The 26,264-nt window shown below is 36.3% G+C and overlaps 1 protein-coding gene across 5 annotated transcripts in view; it reads left to right on the forward strand.

The window, feature by feature from the left end:
• Positions 1 to 342: 342 nt before the first annotated feature.
• Positions 343 to 26,264, forward strand: part of LOC120538851 (transmembrane protein 150A-like) — a 50,313-nt gene continuing 24,391 nt past the window's right edge. For 4 of the 5 annotated variants that reach the window (XR_005635524.1, XR_005635525.1, XR_005635523.1 and 1 more), the window contains exons 1-3: positions 346 to 482; positions 2,750 to 2,939; positions 9,228 to 9,275. Coding sequence is in view for 2 of the 5 variants with exons in the window: in XM_039768405.1 (XP_039624339.1) it covers positions 2,875 to 2,939; positions 9,228 to 9,275 (113 nt within the window). In the remaining 3 variants the exon portion in view is untranslated. Of the gene's footprint in view, positions 483 to 2,749; positions 2,940 to 9,227; positions 9,276 to 26,264 lie in introns of all 5 variants that reach the window. The other variant, XM_039768406.1, reaches the window with a different exon arrangement.

Genomic DNA, 26,264 nt, shown 5'->3' on the forward strand with positions numbered 1-26,264 from the left:
TGTAGTACCAAATATCAATTACTCATAAACATTGCGACACGTTGTAATTAAAGAATCGCATATTATAAACTGTAAATATTAAAAGAAAGGTTTTTAGTCATTGTAATTAGAAAACAAATAGACCTTCTCTACAGCTTCGATAAGCTGTCTTTATCTCGCCCGCCTCCTCGCCTTTAATACTTTTTAATTGGTCAAACATTAATCCGAGTACAATTGTTTTTTTCCTTTTCGCACTGCCTTATGGGTGTAATAGTTTAGGAAAAGAAGTACCTGGAATTTAACTGCGGAAAGCAGCTGTGTAAAGACTACAACTCCCAGGAAGCAACGGATTGCAGTCCTAGTATTGAGTTGCGATGTGTATTGCAGCGCAGTGCAGCGGCGGCCGGAGCAGTAGAGAAGGTGCTGGGGGTGGGGGGGATTGATTGGCGTCAGGAAGGGGAGACCCATGGATTTTTGGGTCTGAGACAGGAATACAGAGTTGGGTAAGTACCTACGGGCTGTCTTGTTGTATTTATTATTACTGAATCCAGGATTTGACGATAGGCCTGGTCGTTGTTTTAGGTATAACATGGGGGACGTTTTATTCGACCCTGTGCTGTTCGCGGTGTTTATTGTGGTGTCTTGAGCTCTGGGACGCAAAAAAGAGCCCCAGTTTCCATCATTTGTGTTGCTCTCTGGTGTAATATTCGGTAATTAAAATTCTTTATGGGTAGATTGATGGAAACGGTGCTCCTCGAAGTCTCACTGTCCTCAAAAACAGTTGCATGCTCTGTGAACCTCTGGGAACTGATAAAAATGAGCTGTCTGTTATTTATTTATGAGCCATCTTAAATGCATGTTAGGACGGAGCAGAACACTAAAAGAGTACAAAGGGTTTATTTCCACTGTTTAACCAAAGCTTCTAGTGGCGAGACCCCAATATTTTATCAACAGGAATGCATCGCATACTCTAGTGAACCAACATTGGCGGATGAAGGGCTCTATGCAGTCAAATGTTTTGGAAATCTCTTTTTAATTTTAGGTCAGTCTCTAGGTGTAGACATTAGTCATTTCGTTTCTTTTATTTTGTGCAGTATACGTTTGGAACAATATATTTCCCCGTATTTAAAACAAATGTAATAATGTGCTAAACGGCTGCGGCCGTAAGTATTACAGGATGGCAATCAAAGCATGAAACCTGCGTGATCTTGGTGCCATTATATTTTTGGCATGCTTAAACATGTTCACTGTCGAAGCAAAATGTAAAACATAGCATTAAATCAGGAGTGAGTTTTGGAATACTCTTGTTTGGAGTAGCCTAGTAAGTAGTGACTAGTACCTCTCTTCACCTTCAATCCATCATTTAACTGTAATACCATGAACAATCCACAATCTTTGATTAACATGCTTTATTGATCAGTTGTACAGACTGAAAAGCACTGTTATGATGTAGGAATTGCTTTCGCTCTTCAGAGTGATGTGTTGCCATCAGTCACACATCATAACAATAAATAAGTTATTAAAAACTTATTTTATACCGTGTGTTTCATAGTATTCAGTTTAAGTGTGTTGCATTCTGTAAACTATTATCTGTCAAGAACAATATGAAATCTGCAAAAACAAGTTAAATTCAGCATAAGTAATGTAAGAAGTTTCTTACATTCACGAAGTCCCTCAAAGTTAATATAAATGTTTTCAATTTTTATTCACAAATTATAAAAGAGTTGTTTTTCAACTATGTACAATTGGAACCCTATCTAGTTGTAGAAATTGACAATAGTAATGCAGTAGGCTGGTGAACTGTGAGGATGTATGTATTGTCAAGATAGACAAGGTGCAAAAAGAGATGTAACAGGGTGATGGATATCCTCGCACTTTTCTCCTCCTGCAATGCATTTGACCCAGAGATGACCAACAGGCAAAGGATGCCTCAATTTGATTTCCTTCTCATTGCATGTACAATTAATCTATAGGAAAAGTAACCTTTAATCAATAGTTATAATAATATTCTAAAAACTACTTAATCCATTTCGTCATCACAGAGGACCCAGAGTCTATCCCATTTATTTTCTTCTTGCAAGGCAGGAAATTACCCTGGTCATCTGATCCTTCACAGAGTCCATTCATGCACAAAATCATCCTCGCATTCACACAGGCACTAATTTAGAATACCTAGTTTATTTAACGAATATGACTTTGAGAATGTAACCAGGAATTTGCATGCTAGCTGGGTGAGAACATGCAAACCCAAGACATCCAATGTCTGGACAGAACACTGGATACAGGAAGCAATAGTATTAAACAAAGCAACACCATGCTGGCCAAATAATTTTATTAACGTAGTTCTTATTTTCTCAGGCAGGATTTTCTTTTACTTTTAATCTTAAATACAGTAATTTACATCATTTAAAGTACTGGTTACTCATTACTCCTGTTGTTTTCTTGGGTAAATCAGGACATGACTAACGATAATAAACAAGGGCTTGAATTGGTCATTTCTTTGATTGACTGGTATTATTGAGGACATGGGTTTTCTTTGTGCCCAATTTCTGTATTTGGATAGGCCCTGGAGAAAAGCAGCTGTATCCCTGAAGAAGCAGATTAAGATGATGAATGAATAGCTATTTTAGGCAATTTACAACTAGAATCCTTCATATACCAAGTGAAACTGCCTTAATGTAGACTCGTTGTACAGATATTAGTCTGTTGTTCTTTATTGTTGTGAGTATATCTTTCCCACAATAGTTAAGTCCATTTTTTCTCTTTCCAGGTCAGCAGGAAGAATTATTTGATGGTGGCAGCACCAAGTAGCCCATTCTTCTGCACTGTTCCCCATCCTTTTGCTCCTGTCTTCCTCCATCATGCTGTAGCTGCCGGCTATCCTTTGCCTCCTCAATGACTGCCTGGATTATTCTTCCTGTCAGCCTGTCTGCCTTTTCCATCACAGGAATATGGATTGTGTAGGTATTATTTGTTGTGGGTCTTTTAGTGGTTTTGATAAGAACAAGCCATACAATTGGAGTATTTTGGTAATGTGGATTAGATTAAATATACTTTTTATTCCTAAATGGAAATTTCAAACTTTACAGAAGCCAAAGAGATGGTAGTTGATTTGTTGAAGAAAGTTAATTATGCACAAATGCTCCAGGCGCATAAAAAAAAGTTTTGGCATTTAACTTCCACTAAAGCCACGTTTATCAAAGCCTAAAATAAAACTTTGTAAATTATCAATACTATTATTGTTTGCTTGCTGTGTAGATGTATTTTTTTAAAATAAAACTGACCTTTCCCAGTACTCCTATTGCAAAAAAAAAAAAAACAAGTTCTCCTCCTATTTACGTCAAGGAAAGTGAACTTCATCTCCCTCTAAAGTCAACAGGAAGCTTTAGACATCATGATATGAAGCTGGCTGCCAGCTTTTCTGATTGTTAATCAGAGTTTAATTAACTCCCCTCTCTATTTCCATACTTCTCCTTATTGTACTGCGTTCAAAATGAAAACATGGCTCTCTTGGCAACAGAAGTTTCATTTTGCTAAACTAAACAATTTATTAAACCAGTCACATAGGACCTCTACAGCTGAACAAAGGGGCCATGTTTTAACAATTGCTGGGTATAGGAAAGGAAAAGATACACATTTTCTGTCTTCGGCAACACAGTGCTTTTGTGTTTTATATAATGATATCCTGCTGTATGTTTCATTCAAAAGCATTTTTGCATTATAAGGTAAAGAATGTTGTTTGTTTCCATTCACGGTTTGCACACCTTTAAGCTTTTCTGTTTTTTTTTTTAAATTACATTATTGCAAACACTGGTTTATAATATTTAATGTGAGAAACTTTACACAACACTATTGCTTAATATGGATTGACACAGTGGCTAGTACTTTACTCCAACCTATAATTGTCATCCTTGCTTGAATAAATATCTTGTTTTCCTCTCCTTACATTTTACAATATTAAGATGTATTTCATCTCTTAAATATAATTAGTCTTTATGTAGTGCGTAAACCTTGTACCTCTATGCATATGTAAACTATACATTTCACATGGTAGTTCTTCTTGTGCATATGTAAAATGTATGTTCTCAATGTTTTGTCCAAATATTTTTGAGAATTTCGCGAAATGGAATTTTTTACAGCCTAGCCGTTGCCTATATTCAATAAACTGAATGCTAAAGGAATGTTGCTATTGGCAAAAGCAGTGGTAACCTTTTTCTAAAGTGTGAATATGGACCTATTAGGTCTGAAGTCATATGAGAAAAACTATTTTATTTGCCAATTATTACTGCACATTTTTAAAAAGTCATTCTTCTCATTGTAATTTTTGTCGTAATGAACAATAAGGACATGCATAAGGAGCTTGGCATAATTGCACATTGGTAAGCACTCCTCCTTTATAGCTCCAAGAAATTGTGCTTAACTCCCAGATCCTTTATTGTAGAGTTAAAGAGTTATCTCTTGTTACTGTAGATTTATTTTTCCTCCAAGTACACCAGTTTTCCTCCTGCATTCCAAAGACATATGTTAAATTAACTGCACAATCTAAACTGGTCTTATATGAGTGGGTGTGAGTATAAAATTTGATGAACTAGTATCCTGTTGACTCCTTCCTTGCATGGGATGATGTTGGGATGAGCTTCGGCTGCCCTCATATATTTAAAATGAAAAAATCAAGTTAGGTAATATTACATTATTAACTGAAAGAATGTACACTTCAAAGGGTATCTATTTTCATTTACGCTACACGCACACAATACTTGCTAAGTCAGTAGCTTCTTGACTTATAACTGTACTTTTTCCCCAGTGGTGGTGTTCTTTTGCATGTAAATGTTGGTGATTTCAACATGAATGGCTCTTAATTAAGAAAATGAGATTGGCGCACCTCTTCAGATGGCTAGCAGCCTCTTTACACCTTTGAAGTAAATCTTTCAGGATATAGTTTAACAAACTGAAAAAACAGCTAGACTTATGGTAGGAACATACTATCCAGCACCTGCCAAAAAACAAATTCTATGCACCATCTTAGATTTAAGTGAGTTTAGGTATGAGAATAGTAGGAAGAGCCTTTGAATCTATAAATGGTAGCAAAAGTTGGTGTCATAGAAAAAAATATAAAGAAGTAATCCTTTTATTGTTGATTTTATAGTGTTTTCTCCACAAGAAAGTGTTAATCGATTTAAAGTGTAAATTATGTTTAATTACTCACACCAGGCTTTTACTTAGCAGTGCTTCTGTCTATAGCGTGTATTTGTATATGTATGTATGTGTGTGTTGATAAAATGTCTCCATCAGTTGTTTTGATGGACTCAGATCCACACATAAATGGTTATTTAAGTGCATTCACTTATGCGTATGGCTTTGGTCAAGCACCTCTGGCCATAAGCCTAGCTTAAAATACATTTTTGGCCTATCTTTATTAGAGTTTTTGCTGCCCCAAGCTTGTTATCCTTTATTGAGTTGCTTTTACTTTGCATTATTTCCCACATCTGTAACAAGTGTTTCTGACCATTATAATAACATTACATTCTTCATAAATGAAAATCGAGGTAGTATTCCTTCCAGTCAGCACTGTGCTGGTGTTTTGTAGAATATAATGCTTTCAATTTGGAGGCAACAGTTAAAATTTTCTTTCATGTGACATCACCTGCCCAGGATTGGTTCCTGCCTTGTGCCCTGTGTTGGCTGGGTTTGGCTCCAGCAGGCCCCCATGACCCAGTGTTTGGATTCAGCGGGTTGGAAAATGGATGAATAGATCACCGGTTCTGTGGTGCACTAGACTGATTACACTTCATTGTATGTAGAGTAGGGCTACCTCTTTGTGCATCAGCATTATTACCTTGTTAAGACAATGTGAAATTGGAAGATAATTTTGTTGAAGTCAAATAAAATTTAAAAGATGATACCACAAAAATAAGAGTTGGGAGTTTTTTTTTCCATTAAATGTAAATTTAAAGTTTTAATAGAAAGAAAACTCCTAATTCTTGTTTTCAAATTAAAATATGTTTGTAAGCCTTTCAGTGATGGATGGATTTATGTTGGAGGCAGATGAGTAGTCTGATGGCCGGTGAGAAGAAACTCCTACTGAGTCTGACAGTCTTCCACTGCATACTGTGGTAGCATTTGCCAGGATGGCAAAAATTTGAACAGTACGTGGGCTGGGTCGGTGGGCTTTCTGACTATCTTGGTGGCTCACCTAAGGCAGCATGACAAGTGCAGATCTTGCATAGACAGGAGGGTAGTTCCTATTATTTCCTCTGCCAACGTAGCCACTTTCCAGAGGGACTTCTGATCTGAAACAGTGCAGACTGTAAGACTGCTGGTTAAGATGCTCACTATGGCGTCAGTGTAGAATGTTATGAGGGCAGAAGGGAGGAGGAGGAGGTTTACTCTCAGAACACATCCCTGGGTGACCCCAGTGTTCATGTTGATGGTCTCAGAGATGTTCTTTTCAACACGTACTGTCTAGCGTCTAAGTGAGGAAGTCCAATATCCAGTTGCATAATAGGGTGTTGATATCATGTTTTCTTACCAGGTGCTGGGAGTTAACTGTATGAAAAGTGAAGCTAAAGTCAGTTAAGAGCAGCCCCAAATAACTGTTATTATTCTCCAGATGGGTCATGTTAAGATGGAGTATTGCCGATTTGGCATCGTCAGTGGAGCAGTCAGGGCAGTATGCAAACTAAAGTGGATCAAATGTTGCCGTGAGTTTGGATGTTGTGTGGTTCTTGACCAGCCTTTCAAAGCACTTTATCATGATTGGGATGATAGTAGTGACCCTGAAGCACAGAGGTACGGCGGCTTGCCTCAGGGAGGTATTATAAATATCTGTAAGAACTGCATTAGTTGATCTGCACATTCACTGAGTAAACACTTTGGTATGTTGTCAGGACCTACAGCTTTCCGTGGGTTGACTCTGCGCAAGGTCCTTCAAACATTAGCTGGGTCAAGACAAAGTGCTTCATCGTCCAGGATGGAAGAAGCTTTCGTTGTTGTTGTATTGTTCTTTTCTTCAAACCAGCTGAAGTTATTGTTAAGTGTATTAAGGAAATTGTCATCACAGAGTGGTGCAGGAGACCTGTAGCCTGTGATCGACTATATGCCTTGCCACAAGCAGCAGGGGGCTTTAGAATCTCTGAAATGACCCTGAATTTTTCCTCCATAAGCATGCTTTGCTGCTGTCATGCCCCAGTTCAAGTTGGCTTGGGCAGTCATCTCTGTCGAGTCTGGTCTGTATAGCATACTTCATTGTTCAATAATGAGCTAAATAGATGTCTAGTAATTCTGAAGCTGTTCACTTTACTCGATTTATGTAGCAGCTGTTTTGATTTGTTTATCACACCACTCTTTCTGGTGTGTCTCGGTATACAGCATTTTATGATGAAGGTTTGCAGTGAAAGTTTTGCTAAATTATCAAGTTCAGTTATTTTTGCTTAATGTGGACAGAAGGAAACACATTTTTTGGACCTTGCATGCTAGTCCAAGAATCTTCTGATTATTTAATAGTAGTTCATATATTTACAAGAATTTTGTCTTAGAAGGGTACAATATGGTGCTAGTGCTGTTACCTCATGTAATCAGCATCCTGAGATCAAATCTTTAGTCTATCCTAGTCTATATTCTTGCTATGCCTCTCGAGTTTTTCTCCAGATACTGTGGTATTGCTGTCCTATCTCGAAGCATGAATGTTGAAATGGCAGCGCAAAATTGGCTTATTGTGGGCATACATGCCTTCTGGGTTGTTTCCTGCCTTTCACCAAATAATACGCATGTCCACAAAACTCTTTCTTGGATTAATGGTGTTTAAGAATGTAGTGTTGCTTTATGATCTGAAACGGCAATGAAATGTACTTTTTTTTTTAATCTGTGATTCTTTTGATATATGCATGGTAGGCCCTCCAATAAAAGGTATATATATTTAAAGACAATTCTTGCATTTTCTTGTAAAATATATTGTTCATGTGCAATTGCTGCTTTATACTAATCTTTACTGTTTTTTTAGGAACTGAATGTAAAAAGAGCACAATTGCACAGAGTATACGGTTTGCTCTTTTAGGAGATTTCTTTTGTAATTTTTGCATTCAGTGCTGTTCATATTTCACAGTAAACAAGGAACATATACATGTTTGCGCTTGCCTAGTTTGCAGCTAACATGTGAAAGGTCTTACATGACTGTACCTCTTGCCTCAAGGCAATCTATAAATAATGTATACCCTGTTGCTTGATTTCCTACTAAAACTTGAAAGAACTGGTATTTAATCAGAAAAACCTCCTTTTACAAAGAAACTGTTATTTGAATTCATTGTGCAAATCTGGTATATTATACAAGTTAATATGTTTTAAATTATATTTCATACAATTCTGTTTCACTTTGCTTTTTCTCATAGGATTAGCTCTTTTTGCAAGAATTAGAAACAAAAGTGAATGTAATGAGATAGGACCTTCCACATTTTTTGGTATAGCTTTTAAAATGAACTGCTTTATTTAATTGGGTAAAATTTCAAACGTTTGTTGATCAAGGCATTACAAAAATGCAATGAGCTGGTTGTCGTTACTTCAATCAAAAATGTTTTCTGTGGATCACACCTAATCAAGCCTATAGTTGATCTGTCACACAACAAATTCTCCCACATTATGCTTTTCTTAACCAAGGTGTTAATGCTGCCTCTTTGTTTTTGTTTGTGTATCATTAGATTCTTCATTTTGTTAGGATTACTGAGTCTTACTAAAGTATTTTATGATCTCGGTCCAGTACACCCTGTGTTTTACTTTCAGGGCATTTATAATTTTAAATACTGGGCTGCATGTTCCAGTTAGTTTATAGCTTCTCGTTTTAAGAAATTGTTCACCATTCGGTTATGCAGACAATGTCCAAAACATGTACCTCTGTTGCCAAATAAGTGCTGTCACCACTCCAGCTAGAGTACATTTGCTTTATTAATATTAACTTGAAAGCTTTGGCCTCATTTTTCAAGCATTATAAAACTTTCCTCATTTATCTGTAATATTCATTGTTTTACATCATTATTGTAACTTATCTGCTGGAGCAAATCTTTATTTTAGAGCTGCAGAACACATTGTGGTACCTGATGTGACTACAGATTTTTTTTTAATAACTGTTTATTGTGATCTCAAACATGCAGTAAGCTGTCAGTTGTTCTGTAGTGTAAACTAATCATAACTTGCTTCTTTTAAAATCTGGCGTAGGGGTCCTGATTGTTCATGAATTTAACTGTAGTGCTTATTTGCAGGTATGCTATGGCTGTGATGAACCATCATGTTTGTCCAGTAGAGAACTGGTAAGTCTTTTTGGTTTAGATAACATTTGAATTTAACACACTATGTAAAAGAATTAAATTTCAAATAATTTGAATTACTTTTTGAGTGGAGGTGTAATTCAGCAATTATCTTGTTAAGTCATTCTATTTTAAATAAATGTTCTCATCACAGACCCTAAGTTATCTACACTGTATGTACATATCGACAATGTGCTGGCAGACTTGTTAATGGTGTCTAAGCAAAGTTGAATTATGTTGCAGTGGTTGGAGCCCCTACTTTCATAGTTTCGAGTGTACTGGGTTTTTATTCTGGCCCAGTCATTGTTTTTAGATAGTTTGCCTGGTTTTCTTCTTTTTTAATAAGGTTTTCGCTTTTTGAGTAGTTAGCTGCTATTATTATTATTATTATTATTATTATTATTATTATTTATTATTACTATAATATAATAAAAACATACATTTGATTTGAGTCTGTAACACCCCTTGTAAATTTTGGCTACTTGTAAAAGTTAGCGCTTGTTTTTTTATTATTCGGTTTTATTTTGTCAGTGACGTTCACATGGTACAACAAACTTGCCTCTCCCTCTCTTTGTTGATGGCGCTTATCTTCATTCTTTTCATAAGAGAAGCGATGACCACAGTTGGTGCTGTGGCTGATGCCTGCTTAGAACTGTTTGTTGTACCGGCAATCAAAGATTTGATGTCCCATGACCACTATCAGACTACTATGCAGCATTTGCGCTTTGATAACAAAGACACCCATGCAGAACATGTGAAAAATAACAGATTTTCTGCAATCTCAGACATTTGGCAACATTTTGTTGAGAACTGTGTTTTGAATTACAACCCAGGGCAAAGACTTTCCGAGTCTGTGGATATAAAGATTATGAAGTTGTTTCTGGGCAATGGCAGAACTGTAACAACAATTTTTTCACAGCGTTTTCGCTGGCTAATAGACTGATGCACCACAATGCAACTCTGCTTGCCATCATAAGTAAAATGGTACTTCCATCTAAAGCTAAAGTCACTTCAGTAAATGAGCAATTCGCCACGCTGATCTTTAGATCTGGCAGTGGCAGACCGGTGGTGTATGCACCCAATAAGAAGCCAACTTTGATATCAGTCTGTAACAGCTGGTGTAAAGTTTTGCTACCTGTAGAAGATGTTGCTGAAGGCATATAAACAGACACACAAACGCTGGTGAATAATGTCTTCTTGGTATCTTGTCACTTGGATTTTCTGTTATTCAGTTTCATCTCTATAGATAATCTTCATTTGGATCTTGATCTTTGTTTGTCCGCAAATGAATTAGTAGAAGAAGCACTAGATGGCAGTAGAGAGACAGCTAAAACATAGGCATTGAATTAAGAATTTCCTCCAGGCTTATACTACTGAAGACTGCAGTACGCCAGTCACACCTCAAAACACAGACATGCAAACTAAACAAATTGTTGTGCTTTAAATTAACTAAAGAGATATTCATTTAGATCTTGATCTTTGTTTGTCCGCGAATTCCACGCATTCGTAGACCACCTTCCAGTTTAGTACGTTGTTGTTACTCAAGGATGTCAACAATGTGCCCGAATAACGAAAAGGGTGGTGGACAGTGTTACGCTGGTTAGCTCCTGAGGCCTGGTTAGAGAATGAGATTGCCGATGATAAAAGGTACGTGCCTACGTAACATATGAATGAAAGAAAGACAGTGGGTAAAATGAATGACAACGTAACAGCACATTCCGGAAATTATTATTGTTACGTTGTAGCCGGCGAGTGCTGCGCGTCTCACAGTTGTACAGTGGCTTGCTCACATGTCAGTGAAGTGATCCCTATTTATGCTTTAAAGAGCCTGGATACCTATGTGTCCCCCTTTTATAACCATTGCTCCATGTATATTGCCTTACTCTTTGGATTGCCACAAAGCAACCTGCGAGATTGGAGAAAGGTTGAGATGAGATCGTGAGAGGAAACGACAGCGTCGTGAAAACGAGACGGATCAATATCCAAGGGTTTTCATTTGTAATTTTGTTTCCCTTATAAAAAAATCATAATGTTATGCGACGAAGGGCCCAGTTCATGACTGGCAGCCGCGTTTAAACAGGGAGCCCTTCACAGACAACTTTAACACGCGCAACGTAGTTGGGCACACGTGGCTAGTTCTTGAATAAAAGCACACTTGTTTTGTTGTACCTTTGTGAAAGTGTTTATTTTAAATTCCTGTAACCACTTGAATGAGATTGAAGTCTCTGCCTGTCTTGTGCACACACACAATTATACATGAAAACGTCACTATTTGAAAATGCTATACCATATGAACGTGAGTTGTCATTTGAAGAAGTTTTTTTTGATCTTGCCCGTACTGTAAGAAGTCTGTCTGCATTTTCAGTATCACTAACAGAATAAAACTGAGTAATAAAAAAAGCACTAACTTTTAAAAGTAGCCAAAATTTACACAGGGTGTTACAGACTTAAATCAAATGTGTTTTTATTATATTATAGTAGTAATAATAATAATAGCAACTCACTACTCAAAAAGCGGAGCGCTCGGTCTGGAACCTGATACCTCTGGGTTATAAGGCAGCAGTTCTTACCTCTGCACCATTCAAGAATACATATCAACTTCCTTTCAATTGACATTTGAGGTTGGATTTTTAACCCATTGAAAGCAACATGTAAATTAAATGTTTTTTTTTTTTTTTTCTTTGGTTATATACACATTATACACTTTACGATATTATTAGATTAACAGGAAAAGGTTTCTGTTTAAGATATGTGTTCAGCAGTTCCTGTTATCCTACACTTACACACATTGTTGTAGACACGTAACACACATGAAATATATGTATGCAACTGGCCTCTGCTCTGTCGGGGGTGTGGGAATGGGATAGCAGGCTGCACGCTGCTTGTGCTAATTGACACATTTGCAAAAAAAAAAGACACTGATGAGGAGAGGTGCAAAGGAATTTAAGGCAAAACTTTTAAGGAACATTGAAATGTCTTCTTAGTACATGTTTAATTATTCCATCCATACATCTATCCAGGCCCAGCAAGCATACAGTGTGAGAAAGGAATAATCCCTGGACTGGGACACCAGCTCATCGCTACCGCTGTGCCACTGTGCCCACACATTTAATTATTAACAGTATACATTTTTTAAATGAAGTTAACAATGTATCTGTATAATGTAATATACATACATGAATGCATTTCATCATAAAAATGTTATTAAGAGCTCCAAACAGATAGCTCTTGGTAATCTAAATCGACTTAGAAGGCAGTTGTCACCATCTGTAAATACACGCTATCTCCTCTATTGAATTGCATTGAATTCCTTTATTATTGTTGTATGGTACAATGAGATTCAATATGCAAATCCTCCATGAACTTATTTTCCTACAAAATGATAAAATAATTATAAAAAAGTGAAAAAATATATAATATGAAGCCATAAGTACACTATACATGTACATACAGTGCAGATAGTGCAAATGGTTCATAAAGTAGCCCAGGTTGCGCATTATTACAACTGTAGTGCAAGTTTACAGTGAAGTAATTGTAATTCTAAGTAAAACCAGTTCTACTGGGAGTACTTGAGGGACTTATTGAGTGCATTTATAGCTCTTGGGATGAAACTGTTTCTTAATCTTGAGGTTCGTGCAGGAAAGGCACTGAAGCGGTTGCTGAATGGAAGAAGTTTAAATAGATTTTGCACATGGCTGAGGCAGCGTGTGCTATAAATGTTCTCCAGGTTAGATTCTGTATTTCGATAATCTGCGCTCACGACACTGTCTACCATAGAGCTTTCTGATCAGCTGCAGTACAGCTGTGATTCCACACTCAAACACTGGGTTAAAATACTCTTGAGTGATGCACTGAGAATGACAACACTAAGGCAACTATGGTATTTGGACTTATTTGGACTAGATTGGCCATTCCTTTGGACCATTATATTGTTACAGGTTCATTACAATCAGATGCATTTTTATAAACAATATGCGGTTCATTTCAGTATATTTGAAAAAGCCATATCAGGGATGTGAATCTAAAAACGAATGGGAAGCCACACAGGAACAGTAGCACTGCTTTGACACTCGGTAAGGGTGGTGTGAGAATGTGTGTTGCTTTACACCAAGTTTAGTTTTTATACATCTTGATGTGAATGTGGAAACGGGTGTACGCGCCATTTATACTTGAGGCCCCAGATCTCTGCTTGTGGCAGCTAATCCTCTTACCTGAAGGGTACTTTCAAAGTTATTCTGGAAAAATGCCATGATCTCAGATTTGGAAGTGCTAATTCTCCGCCTGACCACATCATATTCAGGTGCAAATATTTCCTGTACATACTGAAGATGAAGGTCTGATAAGGCCAAGTAGATAACATCTGCAAACAGCAGAGATGCAATACTGTATGACTGCTCGTTTAGCTATGCAAGGACAAGCAGAGAAGCAAGCGGTGTTATTTATGGATTATGTTCTCTGATGCCCAGATAAAATGATCACACATACCTTGATCTCTGATGTTGGTTCCTCTGTTCTTGCCCTAGTTTTTGTCTCTCGAACAAGCCATGCTTATGTTAAAATGCACATATAGAGTTTCAGGACATGTGGCAATATTCATATTTGATTGGCTACCTTGTCCTTGTGATGAATGAATCTTTTCAACATGTTAAGTCTTTTTACACACCTAAATACTGCTTTCCTTTCCCAGGGTATAAACTAATTAGACCTGCTTCTTAGTCCTGCAGTCTCAGTATTTTTCCATTCCCTGGTCATAACTAAATTAAAGCAGCCTCTAGTTCTGTGCCACCTTTACTTAAACTGACTGCAGTTATAAACCAATGGAAACAGATGCTCCAGTGTTATAATTTAATTGATACAATACAGGTAATTTGTATGAGATAGAAACACTTTCAGTGTGAATTGCTTTTAATTGTAAATTCAGTTCTCTCTGCTTTGTTTGAGCAAAAATTAAAACTTTATTTAAGCAGTCTGCATTTTAAAAAACTGAGGATTTTCCATTCCAAGACGCTCCTTATGAATCTAAGGTTCAACTTTGAAACATCTGTGTCTCAGAGAGGCTGAGTTATGCAATCATTTGGTAATTGGAACACTTCATCCTATACTTCCTTTTTAAAATGGGGAGTATTATCCAAGTCTACCAAGTGCTGAAATGTAATGTCCCACATTGAACTGGTACGTTAGCCAAAACACCCAACAATATTCACTGCTTTGAGCGTTTCTTGTCTGATGTCATTAAAACAACAGGTGTGAATGAGAAGAAAATATTGGTCACCACAGCGACTTCAGCCCATAAAGATTTGCTCTACCCTAACTAATGCCTCTGACACTAAATATCCACTGGTTTTAGGAGTCCCATGAAGTGTCCCTTCCACTTCTTGATGGCATTCAGTATTCCTATTTAAGGTCCATGTTTCCCCACTCTTGTAAGAACAACATTTGTGACATCCTGCCCGTCCCTCTTGAGTTCTCAAATGTTTTGCCAGAGTTTCTTTGAGGCCTTCTGATAGTCATTATTCAAGGCTTAAACCCCACTCAAACATTGGCTTTCATTTTGGCCACTGTTGCTACTTTTTGAGAGCCTACTGGTACGTCCTAGTCAAATCTGGAGACCTTCCTGGTAACCTTGCATGGATCATCGCATTGTGGTTTGAAATGAAACTTGAAGAAAAACACTAGTATGTAGACTTGGTATAAGCAACAACTGAATTTGTTAGATAAACTGTTTTAAAAATTTGTCCTTAAACTACCTTTAATCAATATACCAATAATCCAGTCATCCTTCAGTCTCTCAGAATATAGAATCAATGCAGGACGAACTTCAAGACAGAGAAGCTTTTTATCTGTTGCTCCTCTACATGATGATTGCCTTTTTCAACCCTCTCAAACCTACACAATGTTTATTTTTTCAGAAAACATACAGGATTAAGACATTTAAATAACTGTATATAGAGTTGTTGCATCTTATGAACAACTATGCTTCAAATTTTACTTCCAAGTCGTACGCTTTTTCCACTATTTGCACACTGGAAATTTTGTTAAAAGAAACCTACTCAGCTCTTCACATCTTCCACTCATTTCTGTTCCTGAGTAAATACTGTTTATCTTGAAGACACAGACAGCATCTCAGTAATATATAAAAACATCTCAAAGAATCTTTACTTTAGCGATTCTAGGGTATGGTGAGAAAAGGACCTTTTGACCTCCTTAATGTTGCATTTTATTCCAAAAAAATGTTAAAAGGGTTGCATTGTTTTGGCATGAAAAATTACATGTTTATTAAATCTCAAATGTATAACAATGATACAAATAATAATAGTAATGATGAATAAAAATAATACGAAATGAACAGTAATAACAAAAATAATAACAGTAATAATAATACTACTGATGATGCCAAAATAGTATATAATCTTAAAATGAGTCCTTTGTGTGATAAATCTTAAAGCACGGTGAAAGATACAATCCAATGACACAGTCGGGATAATGATAGCATGTTTCTTTTCGGATTTTCTTTCCAGATTTATCGTTTTTAAACGGCACACTGCACAGGTGCGAGTTAAATTCTGTTTTTTTTTTTCCTGTTGGAGGTATATAATCAATAAAATGTCTACCAATACGACGTTCTGTATTGATCCGTGATGTCTCTTTAGCAGTAGTGTGGGTGGTGAATGTGAGACAATGACTTGTTCTACAAGCTGGCATGTAAAGTTTGCATGAGATAGTTTTGCCGGCTTTTTGTTTGTGTAACACGAATGCATTCCAAATGCACTGTTCCATCAGATGATAAAATATATTTCTATAGTATTTTTTGTATTATGTAGCAACTCCATACTGATTGTTTTTCTGATCTAACATTGTCCAGATATTTTGCTACAATTGCCTGGTACAGTTAGGTCCATAAATATTTGCACAGAGACAACTTTTTTCTAATTGTGGTTCTGTACATTACCACAATGAATTTTAAATGAAACAACTCAGATGCAGTTGAAGTGCAGACTTTCAGCTTTAATTCAGTGGGTTGAACAAAAAGATTGCATAAAAATTTGAGGCAACTAAAGCATTTTTTTAACACAATCCCTTCATTTCAGGGGCTCAAAAGTAATTGGACAAATTAAATAACTGGAAATAAAATGTTCATTTCTAATACTTGGTTGAAAACCCTTTGCTGGCAATGACAGCCTGAAGTGTTGAACTCCTGGACATCACCAGAGGCTGGGTTTCCTCCTTTTTAATGCTCTGACAGGTCTTTACTGCAGCGGCTTTCAGTTGCTGTTTGTTTGTGGGCCTTTCTGTCCGAAGTTTAGTCTTCAACAAGTGAAATGCATACTCAGTTGGGTTAAGATCAGGTAAATGACTTGGCCATTCAAGAATTTTCCACTTCTTTGCTTTAATAAACTCCTGGGTTGCTTTGGCTGTATGTTTTGGGTCATTGTCCATCTGTATCATGAAACGCCACCCAATCAATTTGACTGCATTTAGCTGGATTTGAGCAGACAGTATGTCTCTGAACACCTCAGAATTCATTCGGCTGCTTCTGTCCAGTGTCACATCATCAATAAACAGTAGTGTCCCAGTGCCACTGGCAGCCATGCATACCCAAGCTATCACACTGCCTCCACCATGTTTTACAGATGATGTGGTATGCTTTGGATAATGAGCTGTTCCACGCCTTCTCCATACTTTTTTCTTGCCATCATTCTGGTAGAGGTTGATCTTGGTTTCATCTGTCCAAAGAATGTTTTTCCAGAACTGTGCTGGCTTTTTAGATGTTCTTTAGCAAAGTCCAATCTAGCCTTTCTATTCTTGAGGCTTATGAGTGGCTTGCACCTTGCAGTGCACCCTCTGTATTTACTTTCATGCAGTCTTCTATTTATGGTAGACTTGGATATCGATACGCCTACCCACTGGAGAGTGTTGTTCACTTGGTTGGCTGTTGTGAAGGGGTTTCTCTTCACCATGGAAATGATTCTGCGATCATCCACCACTGTTGTCTTCCGTGGACGTCCAGGGCTTTTTGCGTTGCTGAGTTCACCAGTGCTTGCTTTCTTTCTCAGGATGTACCAAACTGTAGATTTTGCCACTCGTAATATTGTAGCAATTTCTCGGATGGGTTTTTCTGTTTTCGCAGCTTAAGGATGGCTTCTTTCACCTGCATGGAGAGCTCCTTTGACCGCATGTTGTCTGTTCACAGCAAAATCTTCCACATGCAAGCAACACACCTCAAATCAACTCCAGGCCTTTTATCTTCTTAATTGATAATGACATAACAACAGACTTGCCAACACCTGCTCATGAAATAGCCTTTGAGTCAATTGTCCAATTAGTTTTAAGCCCCTGAAATGAAGGGATTGTGTTAAAAAATGCTTTAGTTGCCTAACATTTTTATGCAATCTTTTTGTTCAACCCACTGAATTAAAGCTGAAAGTCTGCACTTCAACTGCATCAGAGTTGTTTCATTTAAAATTCATTGTGGTAATGTACAGAACCAAAATTAGAAAAAAGTTGTCTCTGTGCAAATATTTATGGACCTAACTGTATATCTTTCAGATTTTCTTCGTTTTGGGTGCAGAAAGGGGATTCTAATCAAAGTCATCATTATTGGTAAAGTGCAGATATTTCATAATTAGTGAAAACCTTCACTCAGACATACTTTCCCCAAATAATGGCAGCACTGACAGCACTTTTACAGCCCGAGTGATCCTCAATTCTGACGCTTACGCAAAACACATTTGTATAGTTGCCCAAGTGATACTTGGGACTAATGCTTTTAGCACTGTTTTTGCATAACACTCGGGTCTAACGTTAAGGAGGTTAATTGAGTGTGAAATGCAGCCATAATTACAATACAGTCTCGTGCTGCACGTGCAAGACACTTAATAATTCAACATGAAATCTTTCATCGATCACACTATATTCCTTTTAAAATTGTCTAGAATGTATCCAGGTTATGATCCAACCTGTGAACATTGCAATCTTCCTCCAGCATCCCTAAGCCAAATGTTTTGGGAATGCACAAAATGAACATTGTTTTGAACAAATATCTTTAAATACTTGTCAGATAGCCTTGGTGTCACAATCATTCCTAACCCATTAATACTATAGTACTTCTAGATAAGTGGCAAGGTTATTGTAGTTTTGCCATGTTATATTAGTTTTTATTTCTATATTTTTTCTGACCTTACTTGGAAATTCAGTTTAGTAGTTTTCTTCATCGTGTATTTTTAGTTTTTAATTTAGCTCTTATTTTACAAAGACATTTCTATTTTATTTTTATGTATATTAGTTTCAGTTTTAGTAATTAGGGTACGGTTAGAGAGCTACTATGGAGTTTAGTTTTTGTGTCACAATGAGACAGAACTGTACACTTAACGGGTTTGGAGTTTAATGTTAGTTAAAGCTTACTACACTACACAACACACTTTACTATTTCATTTTGTTTTTGTTGGATAAGAACATGCATAATCAAAAACAGATACTGAATATGAACAATTTTATACTTTTTTAAATATTTTGTATGTCATTTGTGCTGAACAAATCTGTGCTGCCTGTTGGTACTTTTTTTCTTTTCCTTTTATTGCCCAGAATGGGTCAATTTGTAATGTAATTTAGGTGAATTTTAAGGTGTGAGGATTTTTTTTTTTTTTTTTTACTCTAAATGTCTACACCACACAACATATCCTGCTCCAACGACAATGTGCTTATAATAAATCTCAAATCCTGGGCTTTATTTTCTACCAGCCATACTGATCTCTGATTTCTTCTCAGGCCTACCTACCTGTATTTCAGTGGAAACAATAGAATGGAAACAATTTTACAAGGTTTGTTTGGCTTTGTTTTTAAACAATGCTTTTAAAGCAAAAGTGATTGGTCAGCAATGGAGACCTAGTCAGTCTCTCGATCAATGCCGTTTTATTTTCAAAAATTGGGAGTGGTCTCCCCTAGACTTTCTTGTTTACTCAGATATGGGGGTGGATATTTGAGGAGTAAACCACAAGACAATGATTATATTATGATTGTTTTGTCTTGGTAGAGTAATATATTGCTCTACTTTCCCCTATTGTATTATTAATATGTAGCCTTTGTCAGAATTCCTCAGAACTCCCAGACTTACCACTGTTTATAAGGTATTATAGTATATAACTTCTCCCTACCTTCCCTCCTACATCTATAATCTCAGGCAGTTAGGTGTAGTAAAAGACAAGCAGGAATTATGTTACAATTTAAACAGTGTATTATTGATAATATTCATAAATAACAATATGCAAAGTACATTTGAATATTGGCAACCATACACCCTGATTAAATGGTGATGTGTAGTTTCACAGACTTGTTAGTTATTTAAAATGTCTCTAGTTAAGGCATCATTGGTGGTCTGCTTTCTTCAGAACAGGCCGCATGCCTGTTTCAATATGGCTGCCGAGCTGTGCTCTCCATTGTGTTGTCCTTTCAGTTCATCAGTTTGGTAAGAGAGAGTGATGCTCTTTCATCAAATGTTAGTGAGAGAGAGAGAGAGAGAGAGAGTGAGGCTAACCAAGCAAATTTCGTGGTACTTAAAGGCTTCCGATACAAGCCAATTCCAAACAGCCATACTTCAGACCAATGGGGAAATAGAACATCTTAACACCTGCCATCCCCCAAAACCATTGATTGAGGTAAAGCTTGGCAGTTAGGCAACCTGGCTTTGTGCGGGGGACGAGAGACTCTAGCTGAGAAACATTTGTTTCAAGCAGTTCCCCCAACTTTCACTTTCCTGACTTAGTTTTGCCTAAATTTTAAATAAAGACATACAAATTTTTTATCAACTTATATGCAAAATCTCACATCACAACAATTATGTACATTAACGAACCATCAACAGCAAATCAAATCAAATTAATAATATATTGAACAATTATTATAAAAGTAAAGTTGAATCTGCATGAATAAGAAAAAAATCGAGTATGTGTTCAGGTAAAGTACCACTTCCAGTTAATGGATTTGACCCAAAAGTTAATACAGATCTTGGTGTAACAACCACATGCCAAGTTTCATTCATCTGTTTAGTTGCGTTTTTGAGTTATCGTGTTTTTTATATATATATATATATCTCTATATATATATATATATATATCTATCTATATATATATCTATATATATATATATATCTATATATATATATATATCTATATATATATATATATCTATATATATATATATATATATATATATATATATCTATATATATATATATATCTATATATATATATCTATAGATATATATATATATATATATATACATATACACACACACACACACACAGACATAATTCCAAAAAATTGTATTTTTGGACTCTGGGAGGTCTAAAACATCAAGATTCATCAAAATCTCGAGTTCAAATTTTTTTCATGATTACTATACTTTCTATGTACTTCGTGTGCGAAGTGGCAGGTGAATTACTGTCAACAAAAAGCAGGCACCTGAGAAATAAACTGAAATGTTACTCACTCGTGATTTTTCTGTCCATACAGTAAAGTTTTTGTTGGTCAGCACATTCCCATTTCAGGCATTTGAATTACATCTTGATATACAACAAATGCAAAGAAAGATGGCATGTAAATCGCTTTCTATCCCACAGGCTTTATGCACATATTCAGCTTGCTGTGTCACCACAAATGTTGTGTGAACACCCACCCTCTGTCACCAGCCGCCATTTACTGGATGAAAATGTGTGGGCGGCTCGTTGTGGATGAGTTTCTGTTTTACAGTTAAAAGATATAAGAGGTAAAAACTAACAGCAAGAATACTCATTTAAAAATGAAAACTAAAATTATTTTTAGTAAATTATTATTTTCCAGTTACTTTTAATAGTTTTGTTTAGTTTTAGTTTTTCCTTTCGTTTTTATTTTATTTCAGATTACAAAAATGTTTTTTTAATAATAGTTTCAATTTTAATTTTAGTTTTCGTTAACTATAATAACCTTGATCAGTGATACTGAACCCGTGTCTCGTGAGCCACATGCATCTCTTCAATGTCCAATTGCTGCTCTTTTAAGTCTTAAGTCTACTTAAGAAAAAAAAACTTTAAAAAGATAATAAAGAAAAACATTGTTAGCAGTATTCATTTCATATTAATTCATCAACATCAGTCACTTCGTTGTCCATACTACAGTTGTGATTTTTGTTTAGTGATAAGAGTGGTAGAGAAATAAAGTTTTGTTTCAGCGTACTGATAGCTCTATAGCTGATCATTGCTGTGTATCTTTGTCGACCTTCTAGTAATTACAACAAGGTAATTAGTTCTCATACATTTCCCTCCAATGCAGAAACTTTATCTAAATGGATCATCGCTATCTGGAGACAGAGCTTTATGATTAGTCCCCATACCAGAGTTTGTAACGGACATTTTAAAAAAGAGGATTTTCATTGAGCCAGGATCTGAGACAATGTGGCGACTGTTGAAGAAGGGAGCAGTTCCTGTGTTGTTTGAGCAAAATATGTTTCTGGTTTGGACTGTAAAAAATCATCAGCAATGTGATGTCAGTTTTTTACCTTCAGGTATTAGCAAGGATGATGAGCTATGCTGTATGTTATACTGTTATGGGTTGTGAAAATCATTTAATAATAATACTGAAACACTACCAGTAATGTAGAAAGTTGTGGCTGTAGTGATAATAAATTACAGTTCTTGCATCATGATTTTCATCCCTTAAAAACATGTTGTTATCCTTATTCTCAAATGCATAGCCGTTTCAGGGAGGAAAGGGATGTTTTGCGACTCTTATATATTTTTGTTAATGTGGCTTCTGAGTTAGGACAAGCTTAAGTACTGCTGTTCTAGCTAATCTTAAAGTAGAGCAGGACAAATTGATTGTAATTGCCTATACCACACTACTTGCACATAGACTTACCCTGCTTAGGGATGCTGGAAGAATCCTTAACACAACTTTTATAAGTTAGTGGGTAACTGTTATTATTTGAATTTGGGAAAAAAAATCTAATCCTTGCTGTGTCTCCCAGCCTATTTGTGAATTTCTTGAGTTAATACCAATGTCTGGTGAGAATTTCAAATGAATAACCTCATTGAATAAATTTACTGAAAAATATGTTGATGCATTCAGTACTTATTTCCTCCGCTGTGTGCATTTGTATATAATATACAGTATATATATAATGTAAAGTAGACTCCCTCACTAACAAAAACACTATTATAGTTGAAAAGCAGACATTTGGATATTCCATCTAGGTCAGAAGGAATCTGCTAAGAAAGGTCATTTCGATGTATTTTGGAGTAAAAACACCACCTTCAATAAATAATCCAAATGCATCAAAATCTCAAAAACACATTCCTGGATTTGATTGAAAGTGAAAGTTTGAGACATTCATTATACAAAAAAGAAAATTAGCTGCCAACTGTTTTTTTTTTTTCTTTTGCTTCTCTGAGACTGATCAGTGACTGAAGGTGACACTGGGAGAGAGAATCTATTAAAAAATTGTCTCAGGGTGTTCGCTTTGTTCACATCCCCTTCTAGCGTTTGATCCCTGGATTGCTCAAGTCCAGTAATTTTATCCAATCCATTCCAGACATTCTTCATGTTATTCAGAGTGAGTTTATTTTTTATTTTAGCTTTGTAAGCTTCATTCATTCACTCAGCTTTTTCTTTAGCACATGCTGTACATCCTTCATAGCCTCTTTATCACCAGATTTGAATGGTCAATCTTTTTCTCATTCAGGAGACCTTTTAGCTTCTTTGTAATCCAGGACTTGTTGTTTGGAAAGCAACATACTGTCTTTTGTAGGTACAGTACCAATGTGCTAACGCAGAAGTTAATATAGTCTGTGATGCCCCGAGTCCTTGAGAATTGTCCCCAATTGACTCACACATCATTTCCTATTCTGTCATTTGGAAGCAGTCATTCAGAGCCACTTCAGCCTCCAGGCTCCACTTCCTCATTGGTGATAATAGGTTGCCGTCTAATAACAGGCTAGTCGCTGGGAACAAGAATAATCAGGTTGTGTACAGATTTGCTCAAATGAGAAATTAGATTATACTTAAAGGAATCTTTAACATTTGACAATGTAATGGATGTTTTTCAGTTTGTTCTGTTTTTTGCTGATCAGACCATGAACAGAGTGCCTTTTCAAAAATAAGTTTACCTTTTCTTGATCCAGACAGATTTTTTTTAATTGTTTATTTGAGTTTCCTGACAAGTTCCCCTTACAATTTTCATTACACTATAACTTATTAAGTTTATTACATAGAAAATCAGCCAAAAAATCCCGGACCATCGAGAGTGTGCAAACTGACAACATGAAGAATCGTCTTCGCACCGAACTGCAATCGTCCCCGCATAAATTAAAGTCTTGGCCTTTTGAATGGAGTGCAGGCTGACTTTATAAACAAAACAAATTGTGTTTAGGTATACAGTAATCCCTCGCTATATCGCGTTTCGACTTTCGCGGCTTCACTCTATTACTGATTTTATATGTAAGCATAACTAAATATATAACGCGGATTTTTCGCGGGTTCTGCGGACGATGTTTTTTTTTTTTTACTTTCTGTACATGCTTCCTCAGTTGGTTTGCCCAGTTGATTTCATACAAGGGACGCTATTGGCGGATGGCTGAGAAGCTAACCAATCAGTGCACGCAGTTAAGTTCCTGTGTGCTGAAGGCGATGTTAACCAGGAAGTCTTGTCTCGCTCATTCTGCATCAACGTGTTTCGCTGTGTAAAGAGTTAACTTTTGTGCTCTTTTGTGTTTATCTTTGTGCATAGTCAAGCCCTTCATTATGGCTTCAAAACGATCTGCTCCTTGTACTGCTTCAATGAGGCCATGATTCTTTTTATTTAAAAAATAGGAAAGGAATATAAGATCTACGGCTGCAGTGTCCTTTTAACCAGGGTACAAAATGAGTTGTAAGTGGATGTAATAAGGCAGTAGTCTGGATGGAATCTGCTTTAGGGATTTGGATTGAAGTCTGCCGGAAGAAGAACAACGGCGGTGATATACAGTTGCCTGAAGAGGCTCCTTTAGAAGAGCTGTAGCGCTCTCCTTTGTTGTGCAGTAAAACTATACTCATCGTTATTGGACAAGTCGTTGTGTCATTGTTGGTGAGTAACTATAATTAATTTTCTACTTACAGTACTTAGTACATGTACGTACGTTTAGTATCACTGTACACACATTTACTGTATACAATTTTTCTTGCATTGTAAGTATTTATTGCTGGTGGCCTGTCTATTGTAATGGCTGTAACATGTGATATCGGAGACACTCGATATCTTTAAAATAATATTTAGGTTTTACTGTATATAAACAGTGTGTTTACATACATAATTTCAATGAATCTTACCTAATATCTAAGAGAATACAAAGGGTTTATGCTGTATAACTGTGCAGGGAATATTTATAAACCGTGTGGGAGAGTTTATAAGGGCTTAAAATATATAAAAATAACCATACAAACATATGGTTTCTACTTTGCGGATTTTCACCTATTGCGGGGGGGCTATGATCTGGAACGCAACCACTGCGATGGAGGAGGGAATACTGTATTGAATATGTTAGATGGCTGTTTATGCATATTCTGCTGTACTGGGCACTTCTTATTTTGGTATTATTGGTACATGATGGAAAATAAAGAATACTGTGCATAACTTGTGTGGGGGTTAAAAATCTGTTACTATAGTTGGTAAGCCATACATGTTTCCTTCCAGACATGGATAAATATTGAATCATTCTTAAAAGTTCTTAATTAACTTGTTGTTGTTATCAAGGGGCACATGCTCACAGAAATCTAGGTTATTTTTTTCTTCCAGCTTATTGCTAGCCCAAAACAATTCACTTGCACCTCAAAACAAGCATCAGAGTGAAGAACACTTGAATCTTAGAGAAAAATACATCTTAGCTTGACTTTTAATGCTGATGTAAGTTGTTGAAATAAACCACTGGTTGGAAAGCAACACATTATCAGAACACGAGTCTCTGGTCTGGCAGGATCATGGAAGTTTCTTGTCTGTGGTTGAGTTCTTGGTGACTTGGTTTAGAGAAGATGATGTTATACCAATGTAATAGATAGAAGCTAACACAGCATATTGTTGCTTGTTAGATGCCTATTTTTTCCCATCATGTCTGAATATTTATAAAAATAAATACATATAGTAATTCAGTTCTACATGATTATTCTGGAAAGTTCATGGTTATATAAAAGATTTAATGGTTGTCTTGTTTGGAATGCTTGTCTGTGGTTTTTTACATTTGTTTTTCTTCTAATATTCCCATTGCTGGCTATAATACCTTTATATTTGTGGCTAAATGCAAGACAAATTTTGGTGGGAAATATGTACATTTGTACTTGAAAGTTTGTGAACCCTTTAGAATTGTCTATATTTCTGCATAAATATGACCTAAAACATCATCAGGTTTTCAGTCAAGTCCTAAAAGTATATAAAGAGAAAACAGTTAAACAAATGAGACAAAAATATTATACTTGGTCATTTATTTATTGAGGAAAAAGATCTAATATTACATATTTGTGAGTGCCAAAAGTATGTGAACCTCTAGGATTAGCAGTTAGTTTGAAGGTGAAATTCAGAAAAAGAGTTGTTGATGCTCATCAGGCTGGAAAAGGTTACAAAACCATCTCTAAAGAGTTTGGACTCCACCAATCCACAGTCAGCCAGATTGTGTACAAATGGAGGAATTCAAGACCACTGTTACCCTACCCAGGAGTTGTCGACCAACAAAGATCACTCCAAGAGCAAGGTATGTAATAGTCGGCGAGGTCACAAGGACCCCAGGGTAACTTCTAAGCATCTGAAGCCTCTCTCACATTGGCTAATGTTCATGAGTGCACCATCAGGAGAACATTGAACAACAATGGTGTGCATGGCAGGGTTGCAAGGAGAAAGCCACTGCTCTCCAAAAAACACATTGCTGCTTGTCTGCAGTTTGCCAAAGATCATGTGGACAAACCAGAATGCTATTGGAAGAATGTTTTGAGGACGGATGA

This window comes from Polypterus senegalus, chromosome 11 (genome assembly GCF_016835505.1).
Source record: "Polypterus senegalus isolate Bchr_013 chromosome 11, ASM1683550v1, whole genome shotgun sequence".
NCBI classification, from domain to species: domain Eukaryota; kingdom Metazoa; phylum Chordata; class Cladistia; order Polypteriformes; family Polypteridae; genus Polypterus; species Polypterus senegalus.